The following is an 18120-nucleotide window of genomic DNA, read 5'->3' as shown; positions in this document are numbered from 1 at the left end:
TCAGGGTGAATATTATGTGGCATATCTAGGTCTGTGCAGTTTACAAATTTTAGTCTCATAAATGGGCATATATGGTTTGCATGTGTTTGTGCATGACTGTAAAATGAATGGGCATATATGGTTTGCATGTGCTTGTGCATGACTGTAAAATGAATGGGCATATATGGTTTGTATGTGCTTGTGCATGACTGTAAAATGAATGGGCATATATGGTTTGCATGTGCTTGTGCATGACTGTAAAATGAATGGGCATATATGGTTTGCATGTGCTTGTGCATGACTGTAAAATGAATGGGCATATATGGTTTGTATGTGCTTGTGCATGACTGTAAAATGAATGGGCATATATGGTTTGTATGTGCTTGTGCATGACTGTAAAATGAATGGGCATATATGGTTTGTATGTGCTTGTGCATGACTGTAAAATGAATGGGCATATATGGTTTGCATGTGCTTGTGCATGACTGTAAAATGAATGGGCATATATGGTTTGCATGTGCTTGTGCATGACTGTAAAATGAATGGGCATATATGGTTTGCATGTGCTTGTGCATGACTGTAAAATGAATGGGCATATATGGTTTGCATGTGCTTGTGCATGACTGTAAAATGAATGGGCATATATGGTTTGCATGTGCTTGTGCATGACTGTAAAATGAATGGGCATATATGGTTTGCATGTGCTTGTGCATGACTGTAAAATGAATGGGAAAATCAGTTCAGTAGAAAATTATAATTTACCTCCTTATATGAAACTAATTATCAGTAAAATTTGTTTATTTTCCAGACAAGTTAAACAGTCACAATAAATAGAAAAATCACTGTCAAAATTTGGATTCTCAATCCAAGCATAGCATTTAGTGTGAACATTGCTTTACAGCTCTCAATCACCATAATGTCTATAATATATATATATATATATATATATATATATATATATATATATATATATATATATATATATATATATATATATATATATATATATATATATATACACACACACACATATCTATATTTATATCTATATATATGATCTTTATATGCAAATAATTATAGGTAAAACTATTATATTCTTCTGAGTTCATGTTACAAAATTTTAGAGGGAAGGGGGATCAAACTTAAGTTACCTAAATAAAGTACACGAATATGAAAATGTTAGTTTCAGCACTATCCACATCTTCTCATGTGTCATCAATAATTATTATCATTTAGTAAGTATTTTTGTTCATATTTTGTACACATTTTGAACGTGTTGTAATCCATAAGGCTACCTAATTACAGTGTATGTTAGCCCTTATCTGTCATTCTAGTACCCCATGGGTTCTGGGTACAGTATTTGTCAGACCCTGATTAATGGTTTACCAAATATAAAAGGCAACACACTGATTAAAACATGCAAAGGAATTATCTTAGCTATATTTAATCTTTTAATCCTAGCCACATTAATCTAACTGTCTGCTGTTCTAATTGATATTAAATTGTCTTTCATTATACATGTACTTTTTACACGACTTTCAAGCCATTTTGTACCTATACATTATTATGAGCACTGCAAAATACTGTAAGTGTTCACATATTTCCTCAGAAGTACCCAACTTAATTTACTTCATAGCTGAGATATCATTAACAGTGTAATAATCGAACCGTAGGGGTATCATTATGTCCAATTTCAGCTTAGATGGCCTAATCAAGAAGTTTTGAATTATTTATGATATGGGTTTGCAAGAATTCTTTGAAATCTGACACATTCCTTATAAATATTCATGCAGTAATTTGCATATTTTCTGCACTGTCATTAATTTATGGTAATTGATCTTTCCTGGTGAAGGATTTTAGTGGAAATGTATTTAATTAAATCTAGTATGCATTTGTAATGTGCTTACTTAATTAGTTATTTTCATGAGAGAGAAATATTTGCACGAGAATATAAATATATATACATTTTTAGAGGTCCTCAGAGGAAACTAATTGTATTTAACTAATTGAATTACCCTCTTTAAATAAAGACATTATTATTATTATTATTATTATTATTATTATTATTATTACCCTGAAATTTACCATAATTCTCACTTGCATTCAGTAAGCTATGTGAAGATCACCTTTTAAAATAATCTGCATCAAATGTTACCTGGAAATTCATCATGAAGACTGAATTTAAGTTGAATTTCTAACAGTCTTCCCAGTTCACAATTTTAGTATCAGGTCCACTAATCTTATTTTTAATTATCAAGATTGATCATCAAGCCAATATCTACAAGCAAATAACAGGACATTTTTCTGACTAGCTGTGATTCCTGTGTCCTTTCTTCATTCAGTTTGGGTCTAAAAGAAGTTTTGATATGTGTTTCAACAATATCTCTAAATATTTGATGAATTAAAAAATAAAAAATTCTGATATTCTTATCTTTTTATTTGTCTTATTTTAATTCTTCTTTCAATAAACCCACCTTGTATGCATGAGGTCATGGGTTCAAACCCCAGTTGAGTCATGCTTGATACATAAAAATGGTACTAACAGCTGCCTCACTAGGTGCTCAGCATTAAGAGATTAGACTTAGGACTGGTCAGTCTGATGTCAGGATATTGTGACTGGGTGGGACATCATGCTACATGTTAGCTGGCTTGATGCCCCAGTGCTGGACATCACTATAAACTGCTACACTGCAGATATAACTGAAAAATTGTTAAAACTACATTCAAAATCCAAATCACACATCACTAACTTTCATTAAGCCTTTTAATTCTAAGAATCAGCTACTTTCAGCTTACATTTTTTACTCTTAATTGTGGATTATTTTTGTTTTATGCCATTCCATAACAAAGTGATGCAGTAATCCAATTTAAAAAAAAAATTATTTATCTGCCATTTTGTTTTATGCCATTTCATAACAAAGTGATAACCCAATTTTTTGTTTTATGCCATTTTATTTTATGCCATTTCATAACAAAGTGATAACCCACTTAAGAGCAGTATGTTACTGTCCTGCATTGATAGGGTAGCTTCATCATCAACATTTCCAACAACACTTTAAATCCAAAATCTGGGAAATATGTATATTCACTAATGGATTGACATACAGACATATTGACAAACATGTTGACCCTCATACTTGCACATGATATTGTATGTATTCATAGCAAAAAATGTAGACCATATTTATCCAATGATCAGCCCATGTTTGATGATAAGCCCACCCCCACTTTTATCCTATTTTGACAAGACATGTATTTCCTTTGGATAAATTTGTCTGTTGATATGGCCACCCATGCTTTTTGTCAAATTTTTTAGGCTGGGTCCCTAATGTTAAAGAAATACTGTACATTTGGAGATTACTGACTATTTCAGGTTATTAATGCAGCAAAAGAAATTAAATTGTTCCTCTTGGTATCAACCACTGCAGTCATGGATTTAGCATTTTTTATTTCCATTTCCACCCAAAATAGAGTTCTCTGCATACCAAATTATGGATATTATAAAGTACCTAATATGTACTGGTACTCACTTATAAGTTGGGTCAGACTGGAAATGACATACCAGTAGATTAAGAAACAAGATCAGAGGTCAGCAATGTTTTCAGATAATGGAGACCTGATTAATTGTGTCCATAATTTATTTCAGCAAAGAAAGGACATTGCACTTAAGTATCATATATACTTGCTTATAAGTCAAGTTTAGTCACAAGCAACATAGACCCTAATCTGATGTTTCATAATGCAGCTGCAGATCAGGATCTTTGTTGTTGATTCAACTGATTAGTCCTTCATTGATCCAGGTCTGCTGGTGTACAATGTGATGGCAGATTTGGATTTGTGCAGTTTGAAGTTTATACCCAACTTTTTAGCACATATACATGGTCATTCCTTGGGTCATATTTGTCATAAACATGCATACCTGTTTTCATTTCATTGCTTTATATTAAAATTAAAATAATCTGGTATATTAGATACAACACATTATACCAATGATAATAATCATGGAGAGCACCTGTGGTCTTTTATGTTCAAAATGACAGTTCCAGTAGTTCAAGTTATTCATTTACAAAACTGATAGAATACCTTTATTAAATATTTATACTGAGTGTCAGTGTGTCTCATTCACTTATAATTACAGGTTATCTTTGTTGGCTTGAAAAACAGACATTTACTTAGGTGCATGTCAACATTTATTTTAATCCCAAGAGCTTATTGAAAATCCATTCACAAAAGTATGCACATTTCACTAACAACTATCTTGATAATGGCTGCTACAAATTCCTGTATGGCATCCCACAAAAAAAGAATTGGGTGGCAGGGTAAATTTATGGCTTCAAGCTACACACATAAACCAGATAACTTTCTTTGTATTAATAACAGCCAGTAGACCTGTGTAAATGCGGACATGAAAGCTGATTGTTGTTCACTACCTGAAAAATAGTCTGTTTATGTACTTTGTATGGAGAGTTTGAAAATATTGAACTTTCTTGCCATGGGGCAAGTTTGTCACAGCATGAAGATATTGCATAAAATTTATCAATTCGGTTAGGGCAACAGCATTTTTTTATGCCATGCTCCCTGCTCCAGTTGTACATCTCATACATCTCAACCAGTTGCCATACTTGATAATATTTAAAGAGTTGATATCTCACTATTTTCATGCATTTTGCTTCCTGCTTACCAGTTTTCATCCCTTTACAAGTATACTTGTAGTGCCATATTGAGCTATGATTTATTCATTATTTTCAGGAAATGTAAGTTTAAAATAAAATTTAATCCCATTCAAAATAATAATCCATAATTTTAAAATACAGGTTTAATCCTTATTTCTGATAAATTATTAGATTTCCTTTATAATATTGCCACTAGTATAACATAATTCCAGATGTAATGTGATACCATATGTACGGACCCTGTGACCATTGTATTAAAACTGGTCTCTGTGACTAAAACTCAAACTATTGTATTAAAAGTGGTCTTTGTGATCAAAACTTAAACCATTGTATAAAAACTGGTCAATTTGACCAAACTTTAAACCACTGTATTAAAATAGAACCATCAAATGCATGATAATATGGATTGAAAGAAAGCAAAATAAATTCTTTTATTATATCTTTTTTTTTCCTCTTCTATCTTTCGGCTCCCCAAGTGGCCAAGTGGTCTAAAACGCTCACCATTATGGATCACTACCATTTCACCTCTGTCTATGTGGGTTTGAGTCTCGGCCTCTGTCAATGTGGGTACGTGAAAAAGCTTGCCAGTAGCTTCTTTTGCATCGATGGTTCTTCCTGGGGTTTTCCCCGAGTTCTTCCTCCACCATTTATGCTGGCCGCCATATATAGCCTATCTTATGCTGAAAAATGGTGTTAAACCCTATAACAACAAAAACTACAACAACTTTTCTATCTTTCAATTCTCTTTCAAGGTAATATTATTTGAATAAAGGAAGTGCAGAAATACAATGAAGTGAAACAAATGTGATATTTTTTGCTGTACCTTCATTTGGTACATAATATTGTCAGCTGTTATGGACCCTAATTACAACATTGTAACAAGGGAGAGCTGAATATAACATCTCACTTTCTTGGATATTGTCCAGTGTACAACACTAAATTCTGAACTCAGGACCGAAAGGATGCTTGTTTGTATCCTACTATATGATCAACCTGGGTTGGATACCATTGGGTGTTCTAGGGCATGGCTTTATACTCCAATATTTCAAAACAAAATAACCTAATTGTGTTGCTGTGTCATAAAACACTAAGCCAAACCATATACAATGATATATTTGTCATCATCATGAATCTTATACTGTGACCCCACATGAAACAAAATTGTATTGCTCAAGAATTCCAGAGATGGTTTCAGCACTCAGCTGTTTAAAAGTGGAAATGGCTTTATCTTGAATTCCTGGAAACTCATTTTCAGACAGTAGAGCATCAGTCCATTCAGGGGACTCTTTTTTCTTATAACAGATGTAAAAGATTTAAAATTTGTATTAGCCCACTTTAAGGTGGATTGCATTATGTTATGATGGTGTCTGTCTGTCTGTCTGTTAACAGTTTTGTTTCCACATAATGACTCTAGTTGCACACCATCTATTGTTAATGTATACCAAACTTTGCAGATTGTTTGCATTTGTGTTTAGAAGAAACTCTAATTATTACATGGTAAAAATCTCCATGGTTACTGAAAGAAGAATAATTGTTTCTGCACCAAAAGTCAAGTCCTCCACTATCTTCAGTTACTCATAAAATTGTTTTGGGAGTCAAATTCAAAGGTGAAGGTCACTCTGACTGAAAGTAGGAAAATGGTTTCTGCACAAAAATGTATGTTATCTACATGGAGGACTGTTAAACATGGGGAGGGCATACAATCTGTGGTACATGGTAGTCCACTCCAGGGTAATTCATTTTTGTAACACGAATTGTCAAATACATTTACAGGTTTCCATTTTGTAACAAGCATTAACATGTTTTATTATATAAATTCATTAGAAATTCCATACTGTCTAATCTGCAATTTGATCATCAATTTCTTATGTACCTTAAATTTACAAGCAAATGTGCTCCTGTACTAAAACATAAAACACAGAAAACAATAATAGATTTTTTTATAGAATGTTTGGTGTTTGTAAAATTAGAGCATATGATAATTAAGAAACAATACGTTATGTTATTTTGTGTATGATAATTACCACATGAATGAGTTCTTGTCATTGAAACAGTGCTTGATATTTTGTTTTGAACATATATTGGCATGATGCATGTTGATGTAATTTGTTATTACGTCTGCTCCTTCCCCTACCTTGCCCCTTCCCTCTCTTCCTCCTTCCCATTTAGTTACACCCCCCATGATGAACTTAGAAATTAATCAGCTTAATTAGATATTATTAATTTTCATGTACATTGTATGTGATGACATGTGGTGAATAAGCGGACTGTTGAGTGGCCTTGTACTGGCAATCTCATTTATAGACCGTCAGAAATTGCCCCAAAGCTTACCATTCATTGATATCAAATGTACAAGCAATCAACCTTGTGAGATTTATTTTGGATAATTTCTATGCTGCCTGTTTATCTCCACAGTGCTTGTCTTCAAGCTGAAAAGGAGTTCTAAAACATTTGCCACTTTGAGTGGTATATTCTAACAAACAATTGTTTGGTATGAATCTGGAAGCCAAGCTTTAATTTCTTATCAATATCTTATGCAGTTATACATGATTTGATGTAGGAGTTGACTTTTGATATGTTGGTCACGGTATTTTATTGAAGGGATTGTTATGGAATCAACATATCTGTGATTGTAAATGAAGCGTGGGAATTGTTTGTAAAGGCTTTCAAATACAAAGTACCCACTCACTGTGATACAGCAAGCTTAATAGTGGTCTAAATCCTGTACCATAAATACATTGGCTGTCTGAGTATATCTGTAAAATGAACAATGAAGAAAGGCTCTGATCCCTTTAAATTTTTGTGCAGTTGTTTGTAACACCACTGCAGAGAACTTGATCCAGATCTGCCATTACATGATGCATTAGACTGTCTGGATCTGAATTTTTGTATAGTAAGTATCTACCTCAGTTATTATTTAGTTTTAGGTCTTGTTCCAATTGCTTACAAAATTGAAGGACCTTTATGAGGAGACATACAGTCTGTGAGGACAATTGCCATTAGCTAGGTATGTTTATATTACATGTATGAAGAAGCACAATATGTTCTGATACACAAGGTAGTTAACACTCAACAGAGAATTCCAAAGAATGTTGGATTCTTGTGTTTTGCATTAGCTTTAAACAAGTTAAGCATTTTCAGGAATACAGGTAAATTTTTTACTCCATATAGTAGAAATAATAAATTATGCTTCAGTCATGGCTAGATTTGGCAGGTGGATATAAAAAAGAGGTAATTATAGATAATTTTGTCTATGGTTGATTGTATATATTCCCTGCTGCCCTTAGATGACATTGCGTGGCAGTTGTTGCTTTTCCAGGTCTATGCTTGATAGATTTGTATCAGATATTTCAATAGTATAATTATGTACATAACTATGGTATTAATTTGATAATTATATGGCTTTTTGCACTTGTTAGAGTTATTTTTATCCAATTTATTTTGAAGGTTTAAAAATACAGATAATTTAATGTAGAGTGATCAAACTACAGGCCCAAAACAAAATGTGGCCTGCGGTCTTTTTTGTGGCACAAGCTGATGCAGAAAGTCAGTTCTACAATTATTTTATAATTGCTATAATATATATTTACTATAATATATAACATGTATGGCCCACTAACTTTACATAATTGTTCCATGTGGCCCATGGTATTGAAGATGCTGGACCACCCTGATTTAATGTATGAACCCCCGTTTTTTAAATTTTTTACAACAAATCAAAATTTCCAGAGCCACCATCAATAAAAGTGATGCACAGCTTTTTGGTTGTACATATGCATGTATATATCAAGACAGTAGAGGGGTCTAGATGCACATGTTAATGATGTATGTAGATTAGTTCATGTGAATAAACTAATTTAGAAAATTGGATTATGTCCAAATTTTACATTGAAAGTCCAACTAGTTAATCAAATAGCACACTTGATGGAACTTTATGATACCCAACAATAAACGATGGAAGGAGGGAGAAAATAATTGGTTATAGAAGAATCAAACAAATCTTCATGGAATGACTCAAAAATGCATTCCAGCAACTGCTTAGAAACTTAATATGTATAGTAGTAAGATAATTACCTAAGACTCTATTTATGTGTATTATATAGCAACCAAAAAAAATGAATGAAAAAAGAGGGAAGGAAAGCAAAATGAGATGGTGATTATTGAAGGATTGTTGGGAACAGATGTATAAAGAGTCAAAGAGTTTCAGTACAGGAGAGCTTGTTGGTAGCATGTGAAGATTAATCAAAATAATTGAAGATTCATTGGAAAGGTAAAGCAACTAAGTTATCTGAGTTTTGATTTTTCATATTTGAATAGATTAGATTAAAGTTTTTTTTTTTAAATAGATGACTTTTTGGTACGGAATCCTTTCTGGAAATGTAAAACATGAGAATGAAAGACTCCAGTCTATGTAGCCTTCCATTGTTTGGTACAATTTAGGTGTCAACAACATGGCAGCCTTCCACTGTTTTAAGTACAATATAGGTGTCAACAACATGGCAGTCTTCCATTGTTTAATACAAGTTAGGTGTCAAAAACATGGCAGCCTTCCACTGTTTAGTACAATATAGGTGTCAACAACATGGCAGCCTTCCAATGTTTAGTACAATTTTGGTGTCAACAACATGGCAGCCTTACATTGTTTAGTACAATTTAGGCGTCAAAAACATGTCAGCCTTCCACTGTTTAGTACAATATAGGTGTCAACAACATGGCAGCCTTACATTGTTTAGTACAATTTAGGTGCCAAGAGCATGACAGCCTTCCATTGTTTTGTACAAATTAGGTGTCAGCAACATGGCAGCCTTCCATTGTTTAATACAGGTTAGGTGTCAAAAACATGGCAGCCTTCCAATGTTTGGTACAATATAGGTGTCAACAATATGGCAGCCTTCCACTGTTTTAAGTACAATATAGGTGTCAACAACATGGCAGTCTTCCACTGTTTAGTACAATATAGGTGTCAACAACATGGCAGCCTTACATTGTTTAGTACAATTTAGGTGCCAAGAGCATGACAGCCTTCCATTGTTTTGTACAATTTAGGTGTCAGCAACATGGCAGCCTTCCATTGTTTAATACAAGTTAGGTGTCAAAAACATGTCAGCCTTCCACTGTTTAGTACAATATAAGTGTCAACAATATGGCAGCCTTCCACTGTTTTAAGTACAATATAGGTGTCAACAACCTGGCAGCCTTCCACTGTTTAGTACAATATAGGTGTCAACAACATGACAGCCTTCCATTGTTGAGTACAATTTAGCTGTCAACAACATGACAGCGTTAGATTGTTTAGTACAATTTAGGTGCCAAAAGCATGACAGCCTTCCATTGTTTGGCACAATTTAGGTGTCAGCAACATGGCAGCCTTCCATTGTTTGGTACAATTTAGGTGTCAACAATATGGCAGCCTTCCATTGTTTGGTACAATTTAGGTGTCAACAACATGGCAGCCTTCCATCATTTGGTACAATTTAGGTGTCAACAACATGGTAACTTTCCACTGTTTAGTACAATTTAGGTGTCAGCAACATGGCAGCCTTCCATTGTTTGATACAATTTAGGTGTCAACAACATGGCAGCCTTCCATTGTTTGGTACAATTTAGGTGTCAAAAACATGGCAGCCTTCCATCGTTTGGTACAATTTAGGTGTCAACAACATGGTAACTTTCCACTGTTTAGTACAATTTAGGTGTCAACAACATGACAGCCTTCCATTGTTTGATACAATTTAAGTGTCAACAACATGGCAGCCTTCCATCGTTTGGTACAATTTAGGTGTCAACAACATGGTAACTTTCCACTGTTTAGTACAATTTAGGTGTCAACAACATGGTAACTTTCCACTGTTTAGTACAATTTAGGTGTCAACAACATGGCAGCCTTCCATTGTTTGATACAATTTAGGTGTCAACAACATGGTAGCCTTCCATTGTTTAGTACAGATCAGTTCTGACAAACCAGTTATTGCTCTTTAAGTTTCAGCTGATTTCATTACACTATGGTTTGGCTCAGAAACAAATATCATATTGATCTCAACATTTATTTGCATGAAAATAAAAGAACAATGAGAGCAGGTGGAGGCATTCAGTGTATCAAGGTGACCATGCTATTTTTTTTCATGATTGAATGATAGCCTGCAATAATGCATTTGAATTGATATGCAAATAAGCAGAGATATTTTCTGGAGCAGATCACAATCTGATCCTTTATCTGGCAGATAGCTATTTTCCTCTCATCTGATAAAATAAAGGTTGTATTGATTTAGAATTTTAAATACTGTGAAGATATATTTTATCTCTAAACAGTCTTTACATCATCAATTATTATTATTATTATTATTATTATTATTATTATTATTATTATTATTATTATTATTATTTAGTTTAGTTTAGTTTATTAAATAATTGAAATTTATTTTGCAAGTTTCCCTCATACATATAGACTCAGATGTGGGAGGTCGTGGGTTCAATCCCCAGCCAAGTCATACCAAAGACTTATAAAAATGGTACTAACAGCTCCCTTGCTTGGCACCCAGCATTAAGAGGTTAGTATTAGGACTGGTCAGCCTGGTGTCAGGATAATGTGTCTGGAAGGGACATCATGCTACATGTCTGCGGCATGATGCCCCAATGCTAGACATCACTATAAACTGACACACTGCAGAAATCGTAGTGATATGACTGAAAAATTGTTAATTTAGCTACGGTAAAAATCCAAATCACACACACTCATACATATAAACTGACTTTCACCAATAAAGGTGAAGAATAAACTTATACATATTTCAGGTTATATGCTTGACATGCACACAAAGTCTTGACATCACAGTGAATTACCATTACAATGTGGTACAAAAGCTTTTCTGTTTGAACTGAATGTGTTTTTATCAATCTCACACATTTATTATGTTTAATGCCTATAATTCTGGAGATGTGTAAATCTCAGCAGTTTAATTCCATGTACATATCTAACATTATTACTATCTTTGGAAAAGGAAACAGTGCAGTACAGTACAGTGCAGTGCAGTGCAGTGCAACAGTACAGTACAGTGCAGTGCACCACAGTGCAGCATTGATTATCGTAGCTAATCAGAGTATTGAGAAAGTCTTGGATATTTTTGTCAAGTTTAGTGTTGAAACCTGTAATCAATAATAATAATAATAATAATAATAATAATAATAATAATAACAATAACAATAATAATAAATTTGTACAAGATGAGGTGTCTTTAGACAACAAATGCTATTAAAAACTAGACAATTGATCTACTGCTAGAATAAAAGATGCACAAGACGTCAAGGATGAGTACCTACAGGATTCATACCAATAGCGAACATGTGTAAAACATAGTACATGATAACAATGTTGTAAAAGTAGTATTACTGAATTAAACAAAATCATACAAATGATTCTTTCTGTACATGTTGACTAAGAAGCTTTTTGAAAGCTAAACATGAGTCTGCTGACTTTATATAAAGTGCTATGGAATTCTGTAGTTTGGCTCCAGGAAAAGCAAAACTCCTCTTATAAAATTCAGAACTTGGTTTAGGTAAATATAACTTATTTGTTTGAGATGGATCTTAGTTCATGCATATGTACATTGTTAACAAATTTAAAGTTGCATTTAAGATAATCAGGAGCATGATGATAATGATGATGACGAAGATGATGATTATGATGATGATGATAATTAAGACAATTAGTGTAAGAGTAAAAAGTTGCATGATGATGGCTGATACATGTATCATTATTATTTCACATGCAAAAAACTAAAAAACAAACTTAACACAAAAATAGAACTGTTGATAATAGACACTATACAGCACTATGCAGAAGTGAATGACAATAGTACAGCAAGTGTAGCCATGTATAGTACGGTATGGGTATTAAATAGAATACATGTTTGAGGCTGACACTGAAACATCAGTACAACATATGTTAGTATATCTGACAAATATTTGGAAATAATTGATATTGATTTGTGTCATGAATATTTGAATAACACAGGTTTACTGACAATGAAAGACAACTGGAGTTAATTTAAGTCGACATTGATTTATTTACTTGTAGCTCAGAAGATGTTTGTTATTGATAGTCCTCCTCAACTTCTTGGAGGAAAGTCATGAAACTTGGCAGACAATTTATTCCAAAGATTCAGTTGGTTCTCCGTGAAAAATGATGTCTGTCAATATCCAATATGGCGACTATGGTGGCCATCTGGAAAATCTTGAATAGCTGGTCATATTAATATGAAATTTTCACTGAAAGCAAATTATCATATGTAGTTGTCCTGGATGAAAATGCAGCTGACAGTAGCTCAATATGGTCATCATAAAAATCTAATTATAATGGCTACTCTGTATTGATACAGGGTTTTCACTAAAATACTTCTTGCTGTATGCAGTTAATCTTGCTTTAAAATAGTACTGATTTCACCTCCAAAATCATCTTAAAAATCTTTATATGGTTACTTCCCCAGAATGGATGGTTGAATTAAGTGGTGGCACACAAGGGGTGGGATGGCATCAGGAACTCTATTTGTTCCAGCTGAAATTTTCATAGTATTTCACCTCACCTTAGTGTAATGGGGACAATTCTTCATAAAATTTATATTTATTTTCACGTGGAGGGGGAGCACAGAGATTGGCTACTGACATAAAAAGTGTTCTCTGCAGCAAAGTGGGGGGGGGCCACTAAATACATAGCCCCCGGGCACCTTGAATCCTCACACTGCCACTGTTTGAATTGACCTGGGGTATTCACTTACACACAGTAACATATATAGCGGTCCTGACCTCCAACATGGCAATGATGGTGACCATCTGCAAAAACAAATGGCTACATAGACATCGAGTCTTCTCTTAAACACCTCATGCAATATGTAAATGCTCCTGAATGAAAATGGCGCAGTGCTTATCACAATTCCCATGCTATTGTGAACAAGCTTGAAAACCAAATCTACTTGACCTTGGATCAAGTAAAAGGTCACTGCTTGCATGTTTATACTTCATTTAGCTTATAGGAAACTCATTGGAATCTTGTGGATTTCTGTAAAATCATTTTGGTCAGCTGAACAAAAGTCCTTTCTAAGGACTCTTGTTTTTGGCAGATTCAGATATACCCAGTACCATGTACAGTATTTAATTTTCTATGTAAATATTTTCATTGATTGGCGTGCTTTATGAAATAAAAAACCATATTATAGTATATTTCCTCTTTCAGGCATCTAAGATAAAGACCATATTATACAATGTTTCCTCTTTCAGGAATCTAAGATGACAATTTTATACAATGTTTACCTTTTCAGGCATCCATGATGAAAACATCAGCTGCAGAAAGAGAGCTGAGCGATGAAGAAGATGCTGTCAAATCTGGCTCAGGAACTGGTAATTGAAACGTTCTAAGGTTGAATACTTCAATCTGCTTGCTATAGGTAGAGGATAATTTCTGCTCACACTTAGGTCACAGTTCAAAGGTCATATGAAATAATAAATAGATGATAAAATTCTCAGTTTTCTAAGACACAGATGCACAAACAAAAGCATCCAATTACTGATCACATGGTTGTCCCTGTGGTATTGTGATGTGATGTGATTTGGATTTTTAATGTAACTTTAACATTTTTTCAGTATAATCACTACAATATCTGCATTGTGACAGTTTATAGTGATGTCTAGCACTGAGGCATCATGCAGCAGACATGTAGCATCATGTTCGACCCAGTCACATTATCATGACACCAGACTAACCAGTCTTAACGCTAACCTCTTAATGCTGAGTGCCAAGCGAGTCAGCTGTTAGTACCAGTTTTGTAAGTCTTTGGTATGAACCCACGACCTCCTGCATCTGAGGCGGACGCTGTAACCACTAGGCCACCAGAGTGGTCCTCTTCCACTGAATATAATATATCATCTTTCTAACTATCAGCATATCATTTGCTGAAAAATTAAAGGTCTTTTTCCTGCAAATAGTACATATGTATGTAGTATTGTAGAGTTCAGTCTTTTAAAATCTAAACAGGAATTCAAATATCAGAGTTTGTCTTTCCACTGCATGAGCAATATGAATTTGTATTGATTGTAATATTTTTAACAAATATATTATCTCCATTGATTTTGTTATCTTTTTTTTCTTCAATGAAATCTTACATTTTAAAAATTATAAAAAATTGAGTAAAATGGCCTAATCATAAAATTGTGAATACTTTTTTCTTCTGAGACTGATTTTTAAAAAAATACTTCACAGCAGACACTTCTTTGAAGTTTGGTTGTGCTTTGAGGAAAAATATTTGGGTTTGAATTTGTCCAGGTAGTCTGTTCATTATCTCTCTTTGATTTTGTTACTAGTTAACATTAAATCTCATTATACAGGTAAAGTCCCTAATAAAACTGGTTTATTTAAAGTGAATGGTTTCATTAAAAGTTCCTACCACAAGCAAAAAGTATTCTCCAGTAATCATGCATATAAAGTATCAGTCTATCCTGGATCAGGCATTTGACCTGTCACCTGTTTATATATATATATATATATATATATATATATATATATATATATATATATATATATATATATATATATATATATATATATATATATATATAACATAGAAAAAAAGTAATGATACGATGGGTTGCATTTCTATGAGGAAAAGGAAATTTCTAAAATGAGCTTGAAATCAGGTTGTACACAATTTGTCAATGAGTTGGCTATTGAATTTTGAAGGTTTATGTTTTGGGTGAAATTCTTTCTCGCATGGCCCATTAATATTTTTTTCTTTGTTTTTTTTTAATTCAGATTCAGTTATGGTGCAGCTGGGATTGTATTATATCTAATAATGATTTTATAAATTACTTCCACAAAATATTCAATCTATTACTTCCATAAGATGTTCAATTTATCAGCATGCACAATCAGCTTACATGCACGTAGGTAAAGGGAGATGACTGCAGGTCACACCAACTCATCAGTAAATATTAAATATTGGGCTTAAATGTCAAAACATTATAATTATATGAGACTCAAATAAAACTGTTAAAGTTGCCAATGCTGGAAAAGTTGTTATGTAAAATCTTGTAACCCAGCCTAATAACTTAGTTTACAAATTCTGTAATCACATCAGAAACTGTCACAATTTTGCAGGTAATATGTTCTTACTTACGCCAGTTTTATCTTTATTTTAGGATTTTCAGGTGGAGAACAAGAAGATGATGCTTTCAAAGCCAAACCTCCTCCTCCAATCAACAACAAGTTTGATCCTGTCAACTCCATCTTGGACAAGATTGATGCTGAGCTCTCATCACTTACACGATCCCAATCTGTGAGTGTCAGAAATAATTATGACCATATATTTTGTATGTCCCAACATTATGTATAACAGCATAGATTTGGTCATGTTCATCTGTCTGTACATATGATCCATCTGTCCTGAGAAGTATATTAGCATGGTTGAAAAAAAATATTGGATGTACATAACTGCAGTTTGGTAGGCATGCTTGTATGCATGCGTATATGATCTAATTAAATTTTTGATATAACTAAAGCTATGTTTAATTTATAGTTAAAAAATAAATAACAATTTTACTGTTTTTTAAGAAACTCTTTTTGACAGACAAGCAAACTTATGTAGAGATTCGTATATGGATATGACCTGACTTGCTTTTAATCTTACTAAGGATTTTTCTCTTTAACATTATTTCACCCCATTGCTTGCCACAGGGTACCATGTATACTCGCTTATAAGACAAGTCCAACAGCAAACTGCACAAACTGCTCTGCTGTCGCAAAATGCACTGGCAGATCTGAGTCTGTGTAGTTTTTTGGGATTAATCAGTAGAATAAACAACATAAAATGTGATCTGCAGGTACATTATGATATGGCAGATGAGGATCTTTGTTGTTTGCAGTTTTACTTGACTTATAAGCAAGTACATGCAGTATTTTTCTCTGGTACTGTTCATCTGAATGTATAATAAAACATGGAATGTAATAATAATAATTTATTTAAACATGGAATATAATAATAATAATTTATTTAAACATGGAATATAATAATAATTTAATTTAATAAAACATGGAATATAATAATAATTTAATTTAATAAAACATGGAATATAATAATAATTTAATTTAATAAAACATGGAATATAATAATAATTTAATTTAATAAAACATGGAATATAATAATAATTTAATTTAATAAAACATGGAATATAGGCTTATAAAATAAAAATCTTGGACAAATTTGATATGAGTGAGATCCACAGATACATGTATTAAAAATGAGGGATCTTGTATCAGTTTGGCTTATTTTCTTATTCCTCTGGAGGCCATATTTCTGGTGAGATTTTGACCAAACATGGAATATATGCTTACTTATATCGTCCGGATCTCAGATGAGTTGGATAATGAGTGAGGTCCACAAATATGAATGAGATACATATATCAACATTTTCATTGCTTGCCCAGTGGACTGTGTCATTTATTTGACTTCTATTACTCAGGTATAGTATCAAGGTTGTTTAATTCAATGTGTCATGGCTCATTTAGGTCACTATATTTCATATCTAGTTATTCTTTACTACATCTGAAAAAATAATGCACTATCATATATAGTCACTTATAAGTCGAGTCCAAAATGCAAACTTCACAGACCCAGATCAGCAATTGCATCTGCTGTGAGACTAAAACTGGACATTATTTATGGATCCCACTTTTTGCCTGCAAATTTGGCACAAAAGCAACCAGATAATAAAAAGTGAATTTAATACAAATTAAATTCTTGTATAGTTACTTAGGTCATCAGCATAACTATGTTGTTTTCTCTACAAAGGAGGGACAGATCTAAAATATTTAAAAGACAAGAGCAAAATTAATACCACCATCTGTTTTTCTTCTAAGGTGGCACACTTTTGGCAATATCATGAAAAAGTATGGTTTGTTTTATTTGAGACACACATTTCTATCCCCATGTCACTTCCTTTGTTTGTATTTTCTACTCTTGCAAACTGTGTGGATTCATTTTTAGGTATGATCTTCATATTGACTACATGTCAGTCAGATTATTCTTGATTAGTTATATTTTTATAAATTTTGGGTGTGCACAGCATTATCACAACTTCAAGTTTTAGATTTAATTATTTGAAACACACACACACAAACACACACATACACACACACACACACACAGAGCAAGTTGCATCATATATTGAAACATTAATAATGTTTGTAGTGATTGCTAAATATGCAAATAATTTGTTCTTGTTAAAAAAAATGATTTACAGTTTATAGGAAGAAGATAAAGAGTTGATGATGTTCACTATAGCAGAAATTTCCAGTATTTTTTCCTTAATGCCCTACATTTCTAGACCAGAACTACTTGCATTTGATTTGTTATAGGAAATTGTTGGCCTTATACTTTGCCAGTTTCCATTAAAATGCATTGTTTTTTTATTCTTTATATTCTGT

General features: G+C 33.0%; 1 protein-coding gene across 3 annotated transcripts in view; it reads left to right on the top strand.

The window, feature by feature from the left end:
* Positions 1-18120, top strand: part of LOC149775653 (uncharacterized) — a 283048-nt gene that overhangs the window by 52720 nt on the left and 212208 nt on the right. For 2 of the 3 annotated variants that reach the window (XM_089943843.1, XM_089943842.1), the window contains 2 exons: positions 13964-14042; positions 15837-15973. In XM_089943843.1, the coding sequence (XP_089799969.1) occupies positions 13964-14042; positions 15837-15973 (216 nt within the window). Of the gene's footprint in view, positions 1-7704; positions 7802-13963; positions 14043-15836; positions 15974-18120 lie in introns of those variants that run through there. The other variant, XM_089943844.1, reaches the window with a different exon arrangement.

Source organism: Sinohyriopsis cumingii, chromosome 19 (genome assembly GCF_028554795.1).
Source record: "Sinohyriopsis cumingii isolate HCF-2022 chromosome 19, ASM2855479v2, whole genome shotgun sequence".
Taxonomy (NCBI): Eukaryota; Metazoa; Mollusca; class Bivalvia; order Unionida; family Unionidae; genus Sinohyriopsis; species Sinohyriopsis cumingii.
Note: the sequence above shows the minus strand (reverse complement) of the source record. Positions and strands in the feature narration are given on the sequence as shown.